Consider the following 17,103-nt stretch of genomic DNA (forward strand, 5'->3'; position numbering starts at 1 on the left):
TGGGATTCTCCTCCTTGTCCTGTAGAAGTAAAAAAATCAAACGGGAAACTGAAAATAATGTGCATCTTTGAGCTTTTGGAGATCCACAGAGGATAAAAAAGAAGCATATTTCTAAGGGTTTAGAAATGTGAATTAGCAAAAGGGTATTTGTTTATTTGTCTGAACTGAGAAAAAAAAAAACTACACAACAGAGTAAACTTTTTTTTTAGGAAAAACAACAGAGTAAACATGGAATCCCAGCAAGACAAGAAGATTAATTTTAGTCTTTACTGTCTCAAACAATGTTATTATATCTGTAATAGCAGTACACCAGAAAAAGTTTTCCCAAGACAATTGGGGATTGATCATCATCATCATTTGGCAAACCTATAATGCCAATCTACACGAACTCTGCAGCAACGATGCTTTCTCTGAAAATCTCATCTTCTTGCGACGCTACGAGCCTCGGAAATGCTGCCAATGAATACTAGTCTATGTACAACCCCTGCAGTCTCGCCGTCTCGGTGATTCAGTTCTCCTCCATGACCAGCCTCTGGTCGTTGCTGCTGCTAGCCAAGAACCGGAGTGCCAGCTCGTAGGCAGAGAAGATGGCGCCGTTGACGACGAACGCCCGCGCGACGGCGGTGCCGAGGCCGCGCCACAGCACGGGGAGCCCTTCCTCCCTGACGCTCCGCCGGAAGCAGTCGGCGATGCCACGGTACCTCGGCGGGTAGCCCTGCGCCTGCAGCCGCGACTTCACCACGTCGAGCGGGTAGCAGCAGACCCAGCTGGCGACGCCGGCGAGGCCGCCGGAGACGAGCATGGTGGCGAGGCTCTCCTGCTCCCCGCCGTGGCCGCGGCACCCCGGGTGCAGCCGCTCCCGCGCGTACTCGTACGTCCAGAAGTACACGCCGTGCGCCGGCGCGTCCCGGAGCGCGGTCACCGCGAGGCCGCGGTATATGCCGCGGACGCCCTCCTTCCGCAGGATGTCGCGCGCCATGTCCACGGGCCCGTGGTGGTCGCCGGGCCGGCGGTGCTTCTGCCCGGCCGCCTCCAGCTGCAGCCTGATCTTGACGAGCTCGACGGGGGACAGGATCAGCGTCTGCAGCGCCCCGGTGCCGACGCCGGCGAGCGCCACGCTGGTGTACGACGGTGGCTCCGACATGGAGCTCGGTTGATCGATCGACCGCGACAGGATCGCGAAGACTTGGAAGACCATTGCATTCTGCAACAGAAAAATAAAAAGAATTGAGGACATCCTTGAACAACAAAAAACCATCAGGTCAACAAGATTCTTGCTTCACAAAATTTTGGAAAAAAAATCATAAAAAAGGACTTTGGCCTAATGTTTGGCAACATCAAGAGACACGAAACGTAAGCATTGTCAGCGTACGTTGCTGCCTTTATTGGCTACGCACAGCTGCATAATGCAGAGGCCACACCATGTGAGCAGCCTGAAATGAGGAGGTGGCAACTGGCAAGAGTACTACACAGAACTACTGAAGCAAACATGTGAATATGTTTCTCTCTCCAAAAAAGAAAAAAAAACACGTGAATGATACTTCCTCCGTTTCACAATGTAAATCATTCTAACATTTTCCATATTCATATTGATATTAATGAATCTAGATAGATATATATGTCTAAATTTATTAAAATCAATATGAATATAGGAAATGCTAGAATGACTTATATTGTGAAGCGGAGGGAGTATGTGAGAGGCAGGCCCATCATCTTTTTGCTCAGCTAAGTATCCAGCCAGAAATTAATTCTCTTGGATCTATCTACCCTGATTACACAAATGGGCTGAGCGATCAGTGCAAGCAATCTCACCAAAGCTACCCCTACAAAACTTGCAAGAATTGTGCGTATCCAGCAGAGAAGCTTCTAGTAGTTACATGTTTGATTACTGTGTGTGGTTGTGTTTTGCCATTACTATCCTACAACAGGAGGTGGCAAAAATTGCAACCAGTTTCCGAACGCGACAAGCAAGGGAAATGGCTATGAGGCTATCTAGTCATTTCACCGTCAATGTAGAGCCGTAATTAAATGGCTAGCTCCTCAGATAGTCACAGTTTTTGTCATTGATGGTGATGTCAAGCGTTTGTTTGAACAAAAATTCTCTTCATAAAAGGACTTTTTTATAGTAAAAAAAGGAAAGTAGATTGGAACAGCTGTAGGTAGAAATGTCAGGTTCAAAGAAAGCAAGAAGAAAAGGAGGAAGACGTATCAAAATACTCCTGGGATTCATAACTCCGAACAGGTCGCGTGCGAGCTCATCACGGGGGGCTGGGGGGAAAGCGATCTGCTGCTCACCTGGAACGCGACGGAGGCGAGCGGCGCGCCCATGCCACGGTAGAGCGCGGAGGGGCCCTCGGCGCGGAGGATGCCGCGGAGCAGCGAGGCGGCGGACGCGGGGCGCCCCGGCGCGGCGGTGATCCCGGGGCTGGCGGGCGGCGGCGGCTGCTGCAGGCGGATGCGGAGCGTGTCGAGCGGGTGTCCCGCCAGCACCCCGGCCATGCCCCCGACTCCCCCCGCCACGAACTCCTTCCCCCAGCTGCTCGCCAAGAACTCCGGCCAGAACTCCATCGACACCAACCGAAACCAACAACGACCATCCAAGAACGGGAGACCCGCCGCCTTGCCTCTGCACGGGGAGATCGAACGGAACAAGAAGAAGAAGAAGGCGTTCTTGACTCGTTTCAACGCCAAAGAAAACCGCGCGCGGGGGATGGGAGGGAGGAGAGGGCGGCGGTGGCACGGACGGCGAGGAGGGGGATCGCCGGATCGCGGGGGGGGGGGGGGGGGGGGGTGAGGGGAGGGGCGCGGTATTTGTGGGCGCGCGCGGTGGGATTGGCGCGAAGGAAACGGCCAAGCGCTCTTTTCCCGAGAGCGGCGTGGGGCCCGCGTGGACAGTGCTAGACTGCTGGTAATACGTGAGTACTCCTGCTCCTCCAATCTGTTACGGCTTGCGTAGGATGGAGCTGCTTGTGCTAGCTGTTCGGCAGCAAATTCGGTGACGATGGTCGCATCTCGCATAGTCGCACGTAGTAGCAGGTACTCCCTCCGTAAAAAACCCAAAAAAGAAAAAACGCCAACCTTGGTTATGTCCAGATTATTTGTTTTAGAAAATATCCCTTTTATACTTAGGTTGGTTTTTTTTGACAGAGAAAGTAAGCATTTACGCTCTTGCCAAATCAAGTTTATTGGGGGAGGGGAGATTTTGTTTGCATTGTCAGTACTTCAGTTTATTATCAAACCAACTCGAGCAAATCTGATCAGGTTTATATCATCTATCATAATATGGTACTATTACACACTGGCATATGAGTTAGGCCTGGTTTAGATCTTAATTTTTTCTTTAAATTTTTAACTTTTCCATCACATCAAAACTTTTCTACACACAAACTTCCAACTTATCCGTCACATCGTTCCAATTTCAATCAAACTTACAATTTTGACGTGAACTAAACACACCCATAATAGAAGAGTGAAACTATAATAGTAGTGATATTATAATAGAAAATTCTCAGTTCCTCACCCTATCCGATCTCGCGTGATTACTCTAGCAAGGCCATGTTTAGATCCTCCAAAATGGCAAAAGTTTTACCATTTTGTAGCACTTTTTGCCATTTTGGATCTAAACACTCGTAGCAAAAGTTGGCAATTTGGCATTTGTTAGTCCATAGTAGCAAATTGTGCCAAAAAGTACTTTGGGATCACTCCCTCTCTCTTTCTCTCTCTCACTTTAATGCTAGAATGGCAAAACTTTAACATGCATAAACTTTTGGTCATTTGCCATTTACCATTTTAAATGGATCTAAACAGGCCCTAACTAACCTTGGCTTCTTCAGGTGCATGATATGCAGGGTCAGAATTTAGTGAGCATTAATGTGGTGTACACGAATTTATAGTGAGCATTAATGGAGTAGCAGATTTACTCCAAACAAATAAACGAGTCGATCATCGGTGCTTTGATCAGCAGAGAGTATATCATCGATCGGCTCTTCGCCCCGGGATTGGGTAGGAAACCGGGCGGCAAAATCACGTGCCAGTTTCGCTACGTCCACGTCTCACGGAGGCACGTGTATCCCGCGGGCCTAACCAACCATCTAATCTACTCCTACACACGCCACAGGTCGTTTCACCGCCACACCCACGACCGCGTGTGGTGCGTGCGAGTTGCGACGCTCCACCGATCGAACGGACGAGAGGGGCAACAAAAGAACGTCGCCGGTTGGTCGTCGTCTCGTCGCGGTCGCGGTCGCGGCCGCGGCCCTCGGCCGGTCTCTCTCGTGGTCTCGTGGAGAACGAACACGATGGAGAAATGTCGTGGAGGGAGGACGTACGATTCATGGGTACACGTACTGCTCTCTCTGTATGTTTCGTACTTCCGCAAGGACTAGACCGCGAGTGACTTGGCGAGTTGGGCCTCGATCGACATGAAAAGGTCTATGAGGAAGCGGGAACTGCACATGTATTGGCCGGCTAGGTGATGGTGACGCCGCGCGTAGACGGCGTTTTCCGGACGGAGCCATGTTCGATCGATCACGCAAGGGATGTTGAGAGCATGGTTGTGTTTGATCGCCCATGATTGGGGCCCGGTTTCGTGTAGCGTTTGGCCAACCCATCATGTGTTTGCCACGCGTATGCTCCCTCCGGTCGGAAAGAAAGACGTAAATTGTTTTGGATCTCTCGGTATCAACATTATATATCAAGGGCGGAACTGCCCATTGGACAGCATGGGGGCGGTCGGCCAGCTACGGCCCGCGTCGCCCCAACCCCCACACCTCCCTTGGGCCATATCTATTCACAAATTGCCAAATTGGCCCATAAGTAGAAAGCCCATTAGTGTCCAATTCACCTTCTGTCTCGCTACCCCACGCGCGACGTTTCGTTTCTCCGCGCATCGCCCGCTCGCCGAGAGAGACAGAAGCCGAGACGTCGACTTGCTCCGTCTCCGCGCTAGGCGCCACGCCCAGCGACACCTGCACGCCGCCACCGCCGGCCGCCGCACACGGCGCGCACCGCAGAGGACGAGACGACGACACCTAGCTGCCGCCGCCCGCCGTCCGGCGCCCTAGCGAGCAGCGATGGCCGATGGCCGACGGCCGGCCGCCCGGCCCGATGCCGCTCGCAGCCGGCCAGGCCGCTGCCCGCCAGCGCCAAGGTCCACCAGCGCCAAGGCCTCCTCTAGTCCTCCTGACCTCCCCGCGAGTCACGACCTGCCGTCTGCTGACCTCGCCTCCTGCTCGGGCAGCTCGACGCCAGCCGCTGGCGCTAGCGAATCAGGCAAGCAATGTCTCAGGCTCTCACTCCTCTCAGTGAATCAACAAACAAATCACTAAATCAATGTCTCACTCTCACTGTCTCAGCCGGTAGGGGGAGCACAGAGTAGCAAAAGCCATGGGTGACCGGCGAATAGAGTTGCCTAAGCCTTCTAGATAGAAGGGCTTAGTGTTTTATTGCCGGTATGTCTTCTCATATATTTATCTTTTTAAAATATATCTATCAACAATGCTTTATGAGTCTTTCGGTGTATGATGAATATTATTGCTTTGTTTTAAAATTGTTTTGTTTGCCTTAATTATAGTATATAGGTATATAGGATATGGTATTAGTTGCGTTTAGTGTCCTTATGAAACGAATATCTCTGCCCCATCATGCTTTTAATCCTGCGTCCGCCACTGTTATATATACCATTTCATGATATTCGTCATTTTGCGTTCGCGAAAAAATAATGATATTAGTCATTTGACATTTCGGAATTGTAAAACCGAATGAATTATCCTCCGAAAATTTCAAAGACAATATCGATCATATGTGACGCACGCGTGATGATGTTTTAGCCAGGTGTTAATCTAGTCATCAAGCTAAGGAGATAATGCTTTTAAAAAGTATAATTAGGCCCACACGTTATCTACTACTTCATCTTTTTCCTCGCCTCTCTCTCGCACGCACGCACTCCGCCTAGAGCTACACCCCTCTCCGCCATGGTTGCGACAACGACAAAGACGGTGGTAAGGCGGCTGCAGCAACGAGAGAAGCCCCCCTCTCTCTATGCCGGCACCAAGGAGGCTAGATTTGACCGACACAAGCCAGACGTCACTAGACCCTAGGGCAGAGCTGTCAGGGTAGGGAGATGAGGAGGATTGATAGCCGACGAGGAGGCCTCCATTGGTGATAGGGGGTCGAACTCGCCGCCACCAAGCATGCTAGGAAGGCAAGATTGGAGGAGGCCATGCATGAGCTGGGATCACGAGGGCGGACTGAATGGACGAGGCAGTGGGTCAAACGTACACTAACATGAATATTGCATTCAGTGGCGGAGCCAGAAATTATACAAGACTAGGACTTACTGTAGATATGACTCAACTAATGGAGTGTTAGTTTTCTAAAAAAAAATACATGGTGAAATAAGAAATTTCAAGCAAGATTTTAGAGGCAGGCCTAGGGCTCCACCCCTGATTGCATCTGCATACGATGGATTGAGATGGTTCCACTCTTATAAGACAAAAAAAAGATATAACTTTCCAATAAAATTATACCTACTACCATAGTTATATGGATGTACAGCTAATGTTATATTCCATCGGTTCTAAAATATAAGCATTTTTCATGAATATAAACAATTAATGCTTAATCCCTCAAGATTAATTGACAAAAATGTTTATATGTCTAGATTATATCAATAATTACTTATATTTTGAAATAGGTATAGTATTAAACTACAGTGTTGATAAAAGATACTCATTTAGAATGCAGGATTCTAAAGACACATGGATAGAAAAAAATACAGGATTGAAATGTCATAGTTTAATGAATCCTCTAGATATATAAAATACACGAATAATTCAAACATGTCATTTGGTTGCTTCAAAGAAAAAATGCATAGGAATTTCGAGAGGTAGACACAATAGATTCCCATAAGGTTGGATTTAATGATAGAAATTCTTTAAATTTCCTATAAATTGAAAAAATCCATATAAATTTCAAAGAAATTTGGTGGTTCAATATCAATGGAGCGTATAGGAAAAGTCTCGCACATTTAAAATTCATCCAAATATCCTAGTTCCAAATGAGCCCTTATAATTTTAATTTAAATTTTACTGTAAACAAGTGCCAAGCCCATTATAAAGCCATATATAGATCTCAAAGACCAAATAATTAAAATTTACAGTAATCTTGATCTTAATTAGTCTTGGTGTTTGAAACTAATTAAGATGAAGATTAAGTAGGTGTTTGGTTCATGCCCACATTTTGCCACGCCAAATTTTTGGCTATCATAGTTTTTAGGCATGTGTTTGGTTCACTATAACACTTGTGGCTTGCCACAATTTTTCAATAGCATGTCCCACACGTCGTATACTCAAATTTCTTGTCAACTTTGACACATTTTGTGACTACCACAAGTAGCCTAACCTTAGTTGTGGTGGTAAAGTGTGGTCAGCAACCATACACACCATAAGTTGGGGCACGTAAAACGAGAAAATCATTAACATATGATTAATTAAGATTTAATTATTACAAACTTGACTAATGAATATGTTTGATATTTTAAAGCAATATTTATATAGAAAATTTTCGCACGAAACATACTATTTAATAACTTGAAAAACGCACTAACGGAAACCAAGGTAAAATATGATTCTTAATAAGAAAATAATAGGGGCAGGTGGAACCTGTCTACCTGATTTTAAATCTTACATTTGTTACATGTGCTCGTATTTACGGTTAATTATTTATTCACTGGCAGACGACTTCTCCATTGACAACGAGATACCCATAGTGACTTTGTTAATATCAATATATGCTGATTCGATGGGCAAGGTGTATATTTGTGTGTCCATAGGATGATAGGAGTGAGAGAGCGAAATGTTTGAGAGCGTTCGGTTTATATGTTTTTTCTTAAAAAAAAGTCACAAACATTACTTATACCTGCTATACTCTCTCAGATCCCAATCGATCATCACATTACATGAGTACATAAAAAAACAAGCAAAACCAACCTGTACAACATGTGCTATGGTAACAATCTCAATACATGCACAATTATCACTATTTTCTAACCAATAACAAGCAAAGATATTACATGTTGGTTTATTACTGGTTGTATGTATGGATGCATGTCCCAATGTCCTTTTACTTTCCATTTCCATATACAGATAATATATGGATTTAGAGAATGTATACTAATATGATAATTATTTGAAAATAAACTTAAAGAACTATAGGATGATTAATTGAAAATGGATGGACTATGTACTTACCCCCTCCGTTTTATATTATAAGTTGTTTTATCTTTGGTCAAAGTCAAACTACTTCAAATTTAACTAAGTTGACAAATATAGCAATATTTACAACACCAAATTAGTTTTATTAAGAAGTAAATTGCATCCACGGTACAAACAACTTGGCAGGTGTATGCGATATAGTGCAAGATCTTGAGAATTGAACGTTTGAGTGCAACAACTTGACATATGGGTGTGTTTGACATATGGGTGTGTTTTAGTACAATAACTTGACAATTTAGTATTTTGGTGCATCAACTTAGCTAAGCATATGCTAGATGAGTTTTTTTTTCACGATGTCAATATGCCATTACATAGCATTCCTACGGATATTACCTTATAATATTGAATTTAATCTTTAAGAATTATACTGCACATCCAATTACCTTTAAGAATTTTTGTTTTCTTCACATTCCTAAATCTCAACTGAAATATAATAATTTCTATATCCAATTTAATTGACTTTCAGTTATTAGTTATTAGGATAAAAATATAAATATGCTTATATAAAAATCCACGCTAGTATACTGTCAAAATAAGTACTTAAAAGTTGAATATGTATAAAAAAGTGCTCCAACTAATTAAATTGTTGCATAACTTCTTCACTTATTGTATCAAAATCGTACATATCTTGCAAGTTGTTGTATTTATGCAATCACTTATAAAGTTCCTGTACTAAATTACACTTAGGAGTAGTTGTCAAGTTGTTGCATTAGAATACTCATTTCTCAAGTTATTGCATCAAATTGCACCCACATGCCAAGTTGATATACAGTGGGTGCAAATTACTCTTTATTAAATCTATAATTCAAATTGCTTTAAATTTGACCAAAGTCAAAACGACCTATAATCTGAAATGGAGGGAGTATACTGCATAAGCATATAGGAGCACGAAAATACCAAACTTGTTTAGGGATCCTTTGAATCACAGGAATGAAAAAAACGGAGGAATAGGAAAAACATATGATTCTGACAGGAATGTAAGTGTAAAACAGAGGATTGCAAAATACAGAAAAAACATAGGAATGACCGTTTGATTGAACCACAGGAAAAACACAGGAATTTGAAGAGAGATAAAAGACTCAAAGGATTTCTTCCATAATGTTCTATCTCTTGTTAAAATTCCTCCAAAATTTGTATGGGAAGAGGCATTTCATAGGATTCTATAGGGTTTATTTCTTTGATTCAAAAAGCTTTGTAGCAAAAATTTCTATAGAAATAAAATCCTCTAAAATTTCTATAAATTTTCTTTGAATCAAATGAGGCTTAAGAAACGATCGAGGATCACCTTTTCATTTCCTGAGAGTGAAAAAAACCTTCCCCGTGGTTCTAGTGGCCCCCAGGACAGGAAGCCAGGAATCGATATCCACAACCTCCGATTCTTTCGCGGACTTGGCAGGTGGGCCACGATCCCCTCGACGACCCCCACGCCACGATCTCCTCGACCCCACCCGCCAGTCTAATTGGGTAGACCCAGTCCAAAATAGTGTATCCCCCAACCGTCGCCTCTCTAGACTCTACCAATTCCCATTACCCACGCCTCTTTAACCAATGACAGGTGGGCCCCACCTCACCTGGAGCCCACCTGCCATTGGCTCCGCCGCGCCCGTCTCCGAGTCCCCCTCTACCTCGTGGCCTCGCCTCGCCTCGCCTCGTCTTCTCTTCTCCCCCTTCTCGTTTGCGGCTTTGCCTCGTCGCCTCCTGCAAAAAAATTTCAAAAAAAAGAGAAAAAAATCGAAAAACCCCTCGAAAAACGGCGAAACGGGTGGAGAGAGTGGAGGAGAGAAAGAGGGAGCTCAAAAGATGAGGCCTTCGAAGAAGAAATCGAAGAAGAAGAAGCCCTCGCCGGCGGCGGCGGCCGGCGCGGCGGCGCCGACGACCCCTCCGGCGGCGGCGGATGGGGGAGCGGGGGGCGCGTCGTGCTCGCCGCGGTCGGAAACCCTAACCCTAGCTGCGGCGGCGGCGGCGGCGGTGGCGTCGGAGACGGAGTCGAGCAGCAGCTGCGAGGCGTCCACGTGCTCGTCGTCGTCGTCGTCGGCGTTCAACCCCGGGTCGTCGGGGGCGGCCTCGACCTCCTCCCTCTCCGCCTTCTCGTCGTCGGCCTCCACCGCGTCGTCGTCGGCCGCCGGCGACGAGCGGCGCGACATGGCGTGGCTGCTGGACGCCTTCGGCACCGCCACGATCGACCAGGTGGACTCCGCCTACCGCGAGGCCGGCGGCGACGCCTTCCTCGCGGCCGGCATCCTTGGCTCCTCGCCCGAAACGCAGCCCTCCCCGCCACCCCGGCCCCCGGATCTCTCGCCGCGGGCCGGATCTGGTGGCAGGAAGGCCAGCAGGAGGCCGAAGAAGGTAGCCGTGGCTGCGACCGGGATGGTTGCGGACGTGATCGGTAAGGGGTACACGCGACCTGCCACTTCGCCCGTAAACAAAACGAACGCGTGGAAGGGCAACGCTTGGAAGGACGGAAGTGGTGGCGACCGCAAGTATAGTGTTCAAGAGGCCGAGCAGTTCCTGTGCTCTATGCTGGGGGATAATTCGGAGCTTGGCATGGGTGTGGTCAGAGACGTGCTCGGTAAGCTGCTTTTGCCTAACAAGCGTACCTGTAAAAAAATGCATTTTTTTTTACCGTTGTAAGAGCCCAGCAGAGTTATAATACATCAAAGAATGAAATAAAGATAGAAACACTTACTACACACAACAGGAGAGCATCTACGATTCAAAAGATATATTTTTTCCCCCAAGGAATGGTTGGTTCTTGTTTACAAAAAGAGAATCCAAATGCCATCCATAACATTGCACAGTTCATAAGCCAATCTAGTGAAAGGAGCAAATATATTGTTTGATTGAACTAGAAAATATGATGATTAGTTTTTAGTTTTCTTATTCTGGGTGCGAATCTTGTGTTAACTTCTTGATCTGCTAATATTCTATATGAATTGTTATTATTACTCCCTCCAGTCAATAATATTTGACGTTAGTGCTACTACTACTACTACTAATCTTAGCTATCCCAACACAAAATGTTATTGATTAGTTGGGGTATTATTATTATTTCAAAATGCTTGAAATGAAAGGGCAATAGGCTGTCTATCTCGTTCTCAAATCTGTGGCAATTAGGTTTTACTATGCCTCTTCCAGCACAGATGTGTCTGAGGCTGTGATGGTGGATTTGGGATGAAGTCCTATAGGAAGGTTATTCAGAGGATTGATTTTTTGTTTGAAACATTGTAGAAGCCCTGAATAAATAGAGCAAGATTCTTGTATGATCAGTCACTTGGACTTGTGTTAAGCCAACATACATTGTGGTGCACCGTTGTTCTCTTAGGCCAAGCATTGGGATGTGAAGGAGATTGTTGCCTACGGTGATTGTTTTATGCTAAGTTCTTGCATGAACTAAGAATGGAAGCATACTGATTTCCATCAGAGATCAACGTTCTACCTTTCAATGTCATGGACATTGGCTGGTTTTCTTACATACATGGGTAGCGTTCTGCAGTTGAAAATCATCTATACATTTAGTTGAATAGCTGCATGTTTGTAAATGTTATTTATATGCGGAACTGCTGCATAATTTACTCACACAACTGCTGAAGTTATGTTTTCGTCATGAAACTAGTCATTGGATGAAATTTGGTGTTTGTGTTTGTGTTGAAAGTTGATCCATTTTTATGGTTTCATTGAATGTAATACCAAATCTTTCACTTTTATGCTTACTAAAACTAGTGGAGGGCAAAAGATTTCTTTTACCTTAACATTTTATTATTTGAAACTGGCCAGTCAGTTGGAAGTGGAAATGAATCTTAGTGGAATGAGTTTCTGATGTTACTTCCCTCTATTGTTCAGGTCAATATGGATGCGATGTTGAGAAGGTAAAGGATTTATCTTATTGGGTCCATTTCTCAGTGACTTCCAGCTATGTTTTTACGTCCTGATGGAAAAAGTTTGCCTTTTGGTTGGAGTAGAATTTCACTTTTCTTCGCGGGAACTATTTTCAACTTGATTCTTTTCCCAAACTCAAAACAAGCAACTATGCATTTGTGCAAGTTAGCGCACTATTCCAGGAATTTCCACTCATTAATCATGCACATTTGCAAAAATAAGTTGTCATTTTTTTGCACATGAAAACAGCCATGCAAGTAAATGAAATATTTTTATGGTACATGATGTCATGTTGAACACATGCACACATGAAAAATACCTTTGGTAATCATTTGTTACCTATATCCATCATGACTTGTGACATTGCGCAGACGATACCAATTTCTTGAATAGCGTTCCAGTTGGTCTACTGTGGCTGCGAAAGAGTGCCTTTCTGCTAGACACAAGATGTGGACAGTAGGAAACACATGCCGTAGTACATGTGGAACATGTCTAGCCTTTGCAGATTGCAGTGTCTTGTGTCTATTGACAAAAAAACAATCGATGGACATCAAATACCATCAACAGTTGCGGTCACTTGTGACATTGATGAGTAAGGTGATGATGGTACAGCTGTGTTGCACAGTTCTTGTATACTGGATCTAACCTGGCATAATCCTTTTTTAATATTATCACCTTATTCTTATAAGAAAATTTCTCCATCTAATCATATTTGTAGTAGCCAGTGTAGGTAGGTCTTGATATTCTAAACCAGATTGGCTTGTTCTCATGATAAGTTGGTCACATCGATATAAAGGTTTGTCATATCTAGGCAGGGATGCACGTGGGTCAGCCCACAGTTACCCACTGATCCACACCATTTTATTTGATTTCAATTGTCTACCTGATACATACTAGGAAATGGGAGGGATGTTCACTTTCAAGTGATTGGTGTGGGTCAATGAGCACCCATCAGTGGGCAAACTTGATGGTTTGTACCGAATTTTCACATATTAAACCAAAAGGAAGGTTGTAAAGCAAGGATTGTTATCTAGGTTGCATGAAATCTAATCAACTAGCATTTCCTCTTGTTTCCCTGAAAGAATTGCATGCCGTAAGTTTTCAGCTATTTGTTCAGAAGTTTAACAAATTGAAATGCTTTCAGGCTCTGGATGCATTACTTGATATCTCGGGTATGTCTTCCCTTCAAAACATGGAAAGGTGTTTCCCGAATGCTCAAATAAATGGCATGAGCTCTCCAAACATCTTCCTAGGAAATGGACTGTCTGAGGAAGTGTCAACTGCAGGCATTGAAAAAAGTTCATACCAGGTGTTTACTTAGCACTATCTACAATCATATGCAGATATGCCGTACTGAAAATTTAGACTATTCTTAGTTCACTCATGCATATATTAGTGGTTATTATTGAGGTCACAGTAGTTATCTTTTTTACAAATTATATTAGTGTGGGACCTGGATAGACTACCTTATAATTTTGTAGTTATTAGTGCAGGTATTATTGTATCTTCTTGGTTGCTAACATATATGTGTTACAGCCTTCTAAGATAAGAAGGTATCTTTCAAGACACCACTTACTACCACTTGTTTTTAGGAGCTGCTGAGTTGTGGTTTTAGTGCTAACAAGACAAACAAGAATGATATAAATTGTGTTGGTTTTCTTGTTCACTTTTGACACTGATAATGATCCTTGCACAGAGTGTGATATCAAGCATTTGGAATTCAACTTTCTATTCCTATTGATTGACATGATACATACAGTCTGATAAGCATGCTTGTGATTCCTTGTTGTTCCTTAGTACCTTCTAGATACTTATATTATTTCAACTAGGTTCTTTAAACCCCTGTAAAACTATTATCTAACATTATAGTTTTATTCAGTTTACAGATGAAATGCGAAACATGTCATATAATCGTTCCGATAATGAGCACGGATTCTTTTGGGGCGAGCTTCAGAGAAGGTGGGTAATAATTTGCCAATATATAAGCTGATTTTTGCTAGCTCATGCGTCAAATTGATAATATACTGATATACCTATGCATTATTCTTGTACCCCATCCTGTATAAATATTTTATTTGGATATATGTGTTTGCGAGAAGCACAATAGAAAATCTTTGATCATGGGACATATTCTCAGTCAATCGGATAGAAACTTAAGTTGTCTAGATACATCAGATTGCATGGTGTTAATTACTAAAGTTGCAACTTTCCTAGGAATTCTAAAATATGGTCTTTATAATGGACAAACAAATTATGTGAGCTTATTTTTTGCAGTCAAGGCTTGTATCTCTTGCAATGTTTTGACCTTACCAGTTTAACCTGTAAATTTTATGCTAAGTGTAGGTGCATATACTTTGTTTATTTACTTCAATTGCGCAGATTGTATAACTAGTTAGTTGCTATCTGTAAGTTCAACTCTATTTTTGCACTTATGTGACTGTTTCTATGTTATCCTTTCTCAACAGCTACTTGAAGGTTGCATGTGAGGAGCCCCACTCAACAACATCATCTACAAGATCAACAAGCTCGATATCTAAGACACCACAACAAGTGCTCGATTCACTGTTCAAAATACCTGAACAACGCACATATGAACCAAGTTCCATGGACTGGAAGAAGGTAGTTAAGAGGCTGCAGTCATTCAATTCTCCCATCACATCGAACAATCAAGAAAAACCAAAAAATGGTATGTTGTTTTAGCCACTGTTATTTGTGTCGTTATTTGTTAAGATCATTAATTTCCTTTTGCATCACATTGAACTTTTTTCCTTTACTTTATTTCTGGCAATTTTTTCTGTATCCATCTTCTAACTCTGTAGCATGTTTTCACATTCTTTTTCAATGGCTTCCAAATATCACTTTAGAATGAATTCTGGGAAGTGTAGCTGTTTGAGCTACCATATAATAAGATCAATAATTGTATGACCTTCATTTAAGACTAGTTTATTTATGGACTTGATAATACCTTTAGTTTTGAGCACATGCCTCACCCTATTAATACAGTAAAATTGTTTTCCCCTTCTTGTTTCAACTGTCACTTGTTGTGCTTTGTTATTGTTACATTTGATACTTCTGAAAAGATATAACGTTATTGTTACATTTGATACTTCTGAAAAGATATAACACCTACTTCTCTCATTAAGGGAATGGGTATCAAGAATTTCGTACTGTCGCTGGAAGGCATTATGATACAATGAAAACGTATTATCAGAAAGTAAGAGGGATTTTTTAATCTGAACTACTATTATCATATACCCTCTATCTTTTGTATTTCTTATTGCCTCCTGTCATTTCTTCCTATGCAGGCTGCCATGGCATATTCCAAAGGAGAAAAATCTTATGCCTCCTATCTCGCAGAGGAGGTCTGATATCCCATTTTAATTTGTTAATTCTGAGATGACTATGATGATTCAATAAAAGAAAGAAGGCGGGGTGATAGCAGATAGGTTGTAGGGATTTCTGATGTAGTGCAGCATACAGTTCTTTAGGAACATTTCTTATGCCAATAGACTGCAATTTTCGCAAAGTTTAAAACTTTGCATAGGCTGTTAAATCTCAGTAACTTCCTTATGCCTCAGTATCCAAATTCTGTCTTTTTAGGGGAAGCATTACCGTGAATTAGCTCGCATGGAAGATGAGAGAGCTAGCAGGGAAATATTTGAAGCCAGGTAATTTGCATAACTTTCCCAGCTATTACTTTTAAATCACATCTGCATGCTAATCTTCTGTTTGCAGAAATAAGCATATAACGAATACAGTGACTATTGACCTGCATGGGCAACATGTTAAACAAGCCATGAGGCTTCTCAAGGTTCACATGATGATTTGTGTGTGCATGCCAAGTGAGTATTCTCGTATGACCCGATTGGGTGCTACACTGATTATCAGTGTTAATATTTTTTATTCAACTTTGATTTGGTCTAATGCTTCATGGTCCTACTGTTGTCTCCTTTCTTGTGCTCTTATAAACAGCCACCTTTCTTAGAGTAATTACTGGTTGTGGTGTAGAAGGCACAGGGAAGGGAAAAATAAAGCGCGCGGTAAGTATTTGCTTAGACAAGCTGGGACCTCACATGTGTGCCTGCTTGTTGTCATGCTTCGTTTCTTCATTAAATTTATAGTATTGTCAGCATGTTCTTGAAACTGAGCTGCCCTCATGAAATGTTTGGTTGAATACCTTGATACCTTCCTGTGTTATATTACTTTCTATCTCGTGGTGGCTATATGGCCCCACTATAATAGAATGCTTTTAGCATGCAGCTCTTGACAGTGTCTGTGTTGCTGATCTTTACTCTTTCAATCTGTAGACTAGTACTCTTAATTGGTCAATCTCATTACCTAATGTACCATGCTTTTGAATTCTGTAAAAATGGCTGTGGTAGGTTGCCGAGCTTGTGGAGAAGGAAGGCGTTGAGTGGCATGAGGAAAATGCCGGGACCATAGTACTAAGGCTTGGTGGCCCAAGGGAGTATCGTTTCCTTGAGCATGACAGTGACTCTGATTGAGCCTTGGGTGTCTGTTTTGAGGAGACTTGACATAGATTAACGGCCGTTCTAATCTATGTATCTCCTGTATCTATCTGTATTTACATGTGTTGTAATTATGGATAGGTGACCTAGGTCGTCCTCTGATGTAGGGCTGTAGTTTCTGACATACAGGCTCAGGAATAGCAAGGAGTAGAGAACAGGTGCTGTCTGATGTAATGATCGTTGTAGGCTCTGATGTAATGGTCATTGTAGGCTGCTAACCTTGTAATGAACTCTAGCTATGTACCTGTCTAATTGTTTTGATGTGATGCTCAAGATAACTTATGTCTTGAATGTCAACATTGCAACATTCAGACAATTGATCTACTAAAGGAACTATCAGAAACAAAATTAGCTGTGAAATTTAGCATCTGTCGTAACGCATACGCAAGAGCACGATCTTACTTTACAGTTTTCGAGTTTATATG

At 43.0% G+C, this 17,103-nt stretch overlaps 2 protein-coding genes across 2 annotated transcripts; one reads left to right on the forward strand and one right to left on the reverse strand.

The window, feature by feature from the left end:
• Window positions 1-223: 223 nt before the first annotated feature.
• LOC127765787 (mitochondrial arginine transporter BAC2) lies at window positions 224-2,766 on the reverse strand. Its single transcript, XM_052290747.1, has 2 exons — window positions 2,296-2,766; window positions 224-1,204 (listed from the first exon to the last, which is right to left on the reverse strand). Exons 1-2 carry the CDS (start codon window positions 2,566-2,568, stop codon window positions 509-511), a joined length of 969 nt encoding a protein of 322 aa, XP_052146707.1. The 5' UTR covers window positions 2,569-2,766; the 3' UTR covers window positions 224-508.
• Window positions 2,767-9,946: 7,180 nt separating this feature from the next.
• Window positions 9,947-17,026, forward strand: LOC127780307 (SMR domain-containing protein At5g58720). Its single transcript, XM_052307218.1, has 11 exons — window positions 9,947-10,842; window positions 12,114-12,139; window positions 13,294-13,458; window positions 14,029-14,108; window positions 14,615-14,835; window positions 15,293-15,363; window positions 15,455-15,511; window positions 15,750-15,817; window positions 15,885-15,991; window positions 16,122-16,189; window positions 16,532-17,026. Exons 1-11 carry the CDS (start codon window positions 10,074-10,076, stop codon window positions 16,652-16,654), a joined length of 1,755 nt encoding a protein of 584 aa, XP_052163178.1. The 5' UTR covers window positions 9,947-10,073; the 3' UTR covers window positions 16,655-17,026.
• The last annotated feature ends 77 nt before the right edge of the window (window positions 17,027-17,103 follow it).

The sequence above is a fragment of the Oryza glaberrima genome, chromosome 1 (assembly GCF_000147395.1).
Source record: "Oryza glaberrima chromosome 1, OglaRS2, whole genome shotgun sequence".
Lineage (NCBI taxonomy): Eukaryota > Viridiplantae > Streptophyta > Magnoliopsida > Poales > Poaceae > Oryza > Oryza glaberrima.

Excerpts from the sequence above, each read along its gene's own strand:
- LOC127765787 (XM_052290747.1), bottom strand. The coding sequence starts at position 2,568 with ATGGAGTTCTGGCCGGAGTTCTTGGCGAGCAGCTGGGGGAAGGAGTTC. Across the intron at positions 1,205-2,295 it reads TCGCCTCCGTCGCGTTCCAG|AATGCAATGGTCTTCCAAGT; the intron begins GTGAGCAGCAGA and ends TTTCTGTTGCAG.
- LOC127780307 (XM_052307218.1), top strand. The coding sequence starts at position 10,074 with ATGAGGCCTTCGAAGAAGAAATCGAAGAAGAAGAAGCCCTCGCCGGCG. Across the intron at positions 15,512-15,749 it reads CCTCCTATCTCGCAGAGGAG|GGGAAGCATTACCGTGAATT; the intron begins GTCTGATATCCC and ends CTGTCTTTTTAG. Across the intron at positions 15,992-16,121 it reads GATTTGTGTGTGCATGCCAA|CCACCTTTCTTAGAGTAATT; the intron begins GTGAGTATTCTC and ends TCTTATAAACAG.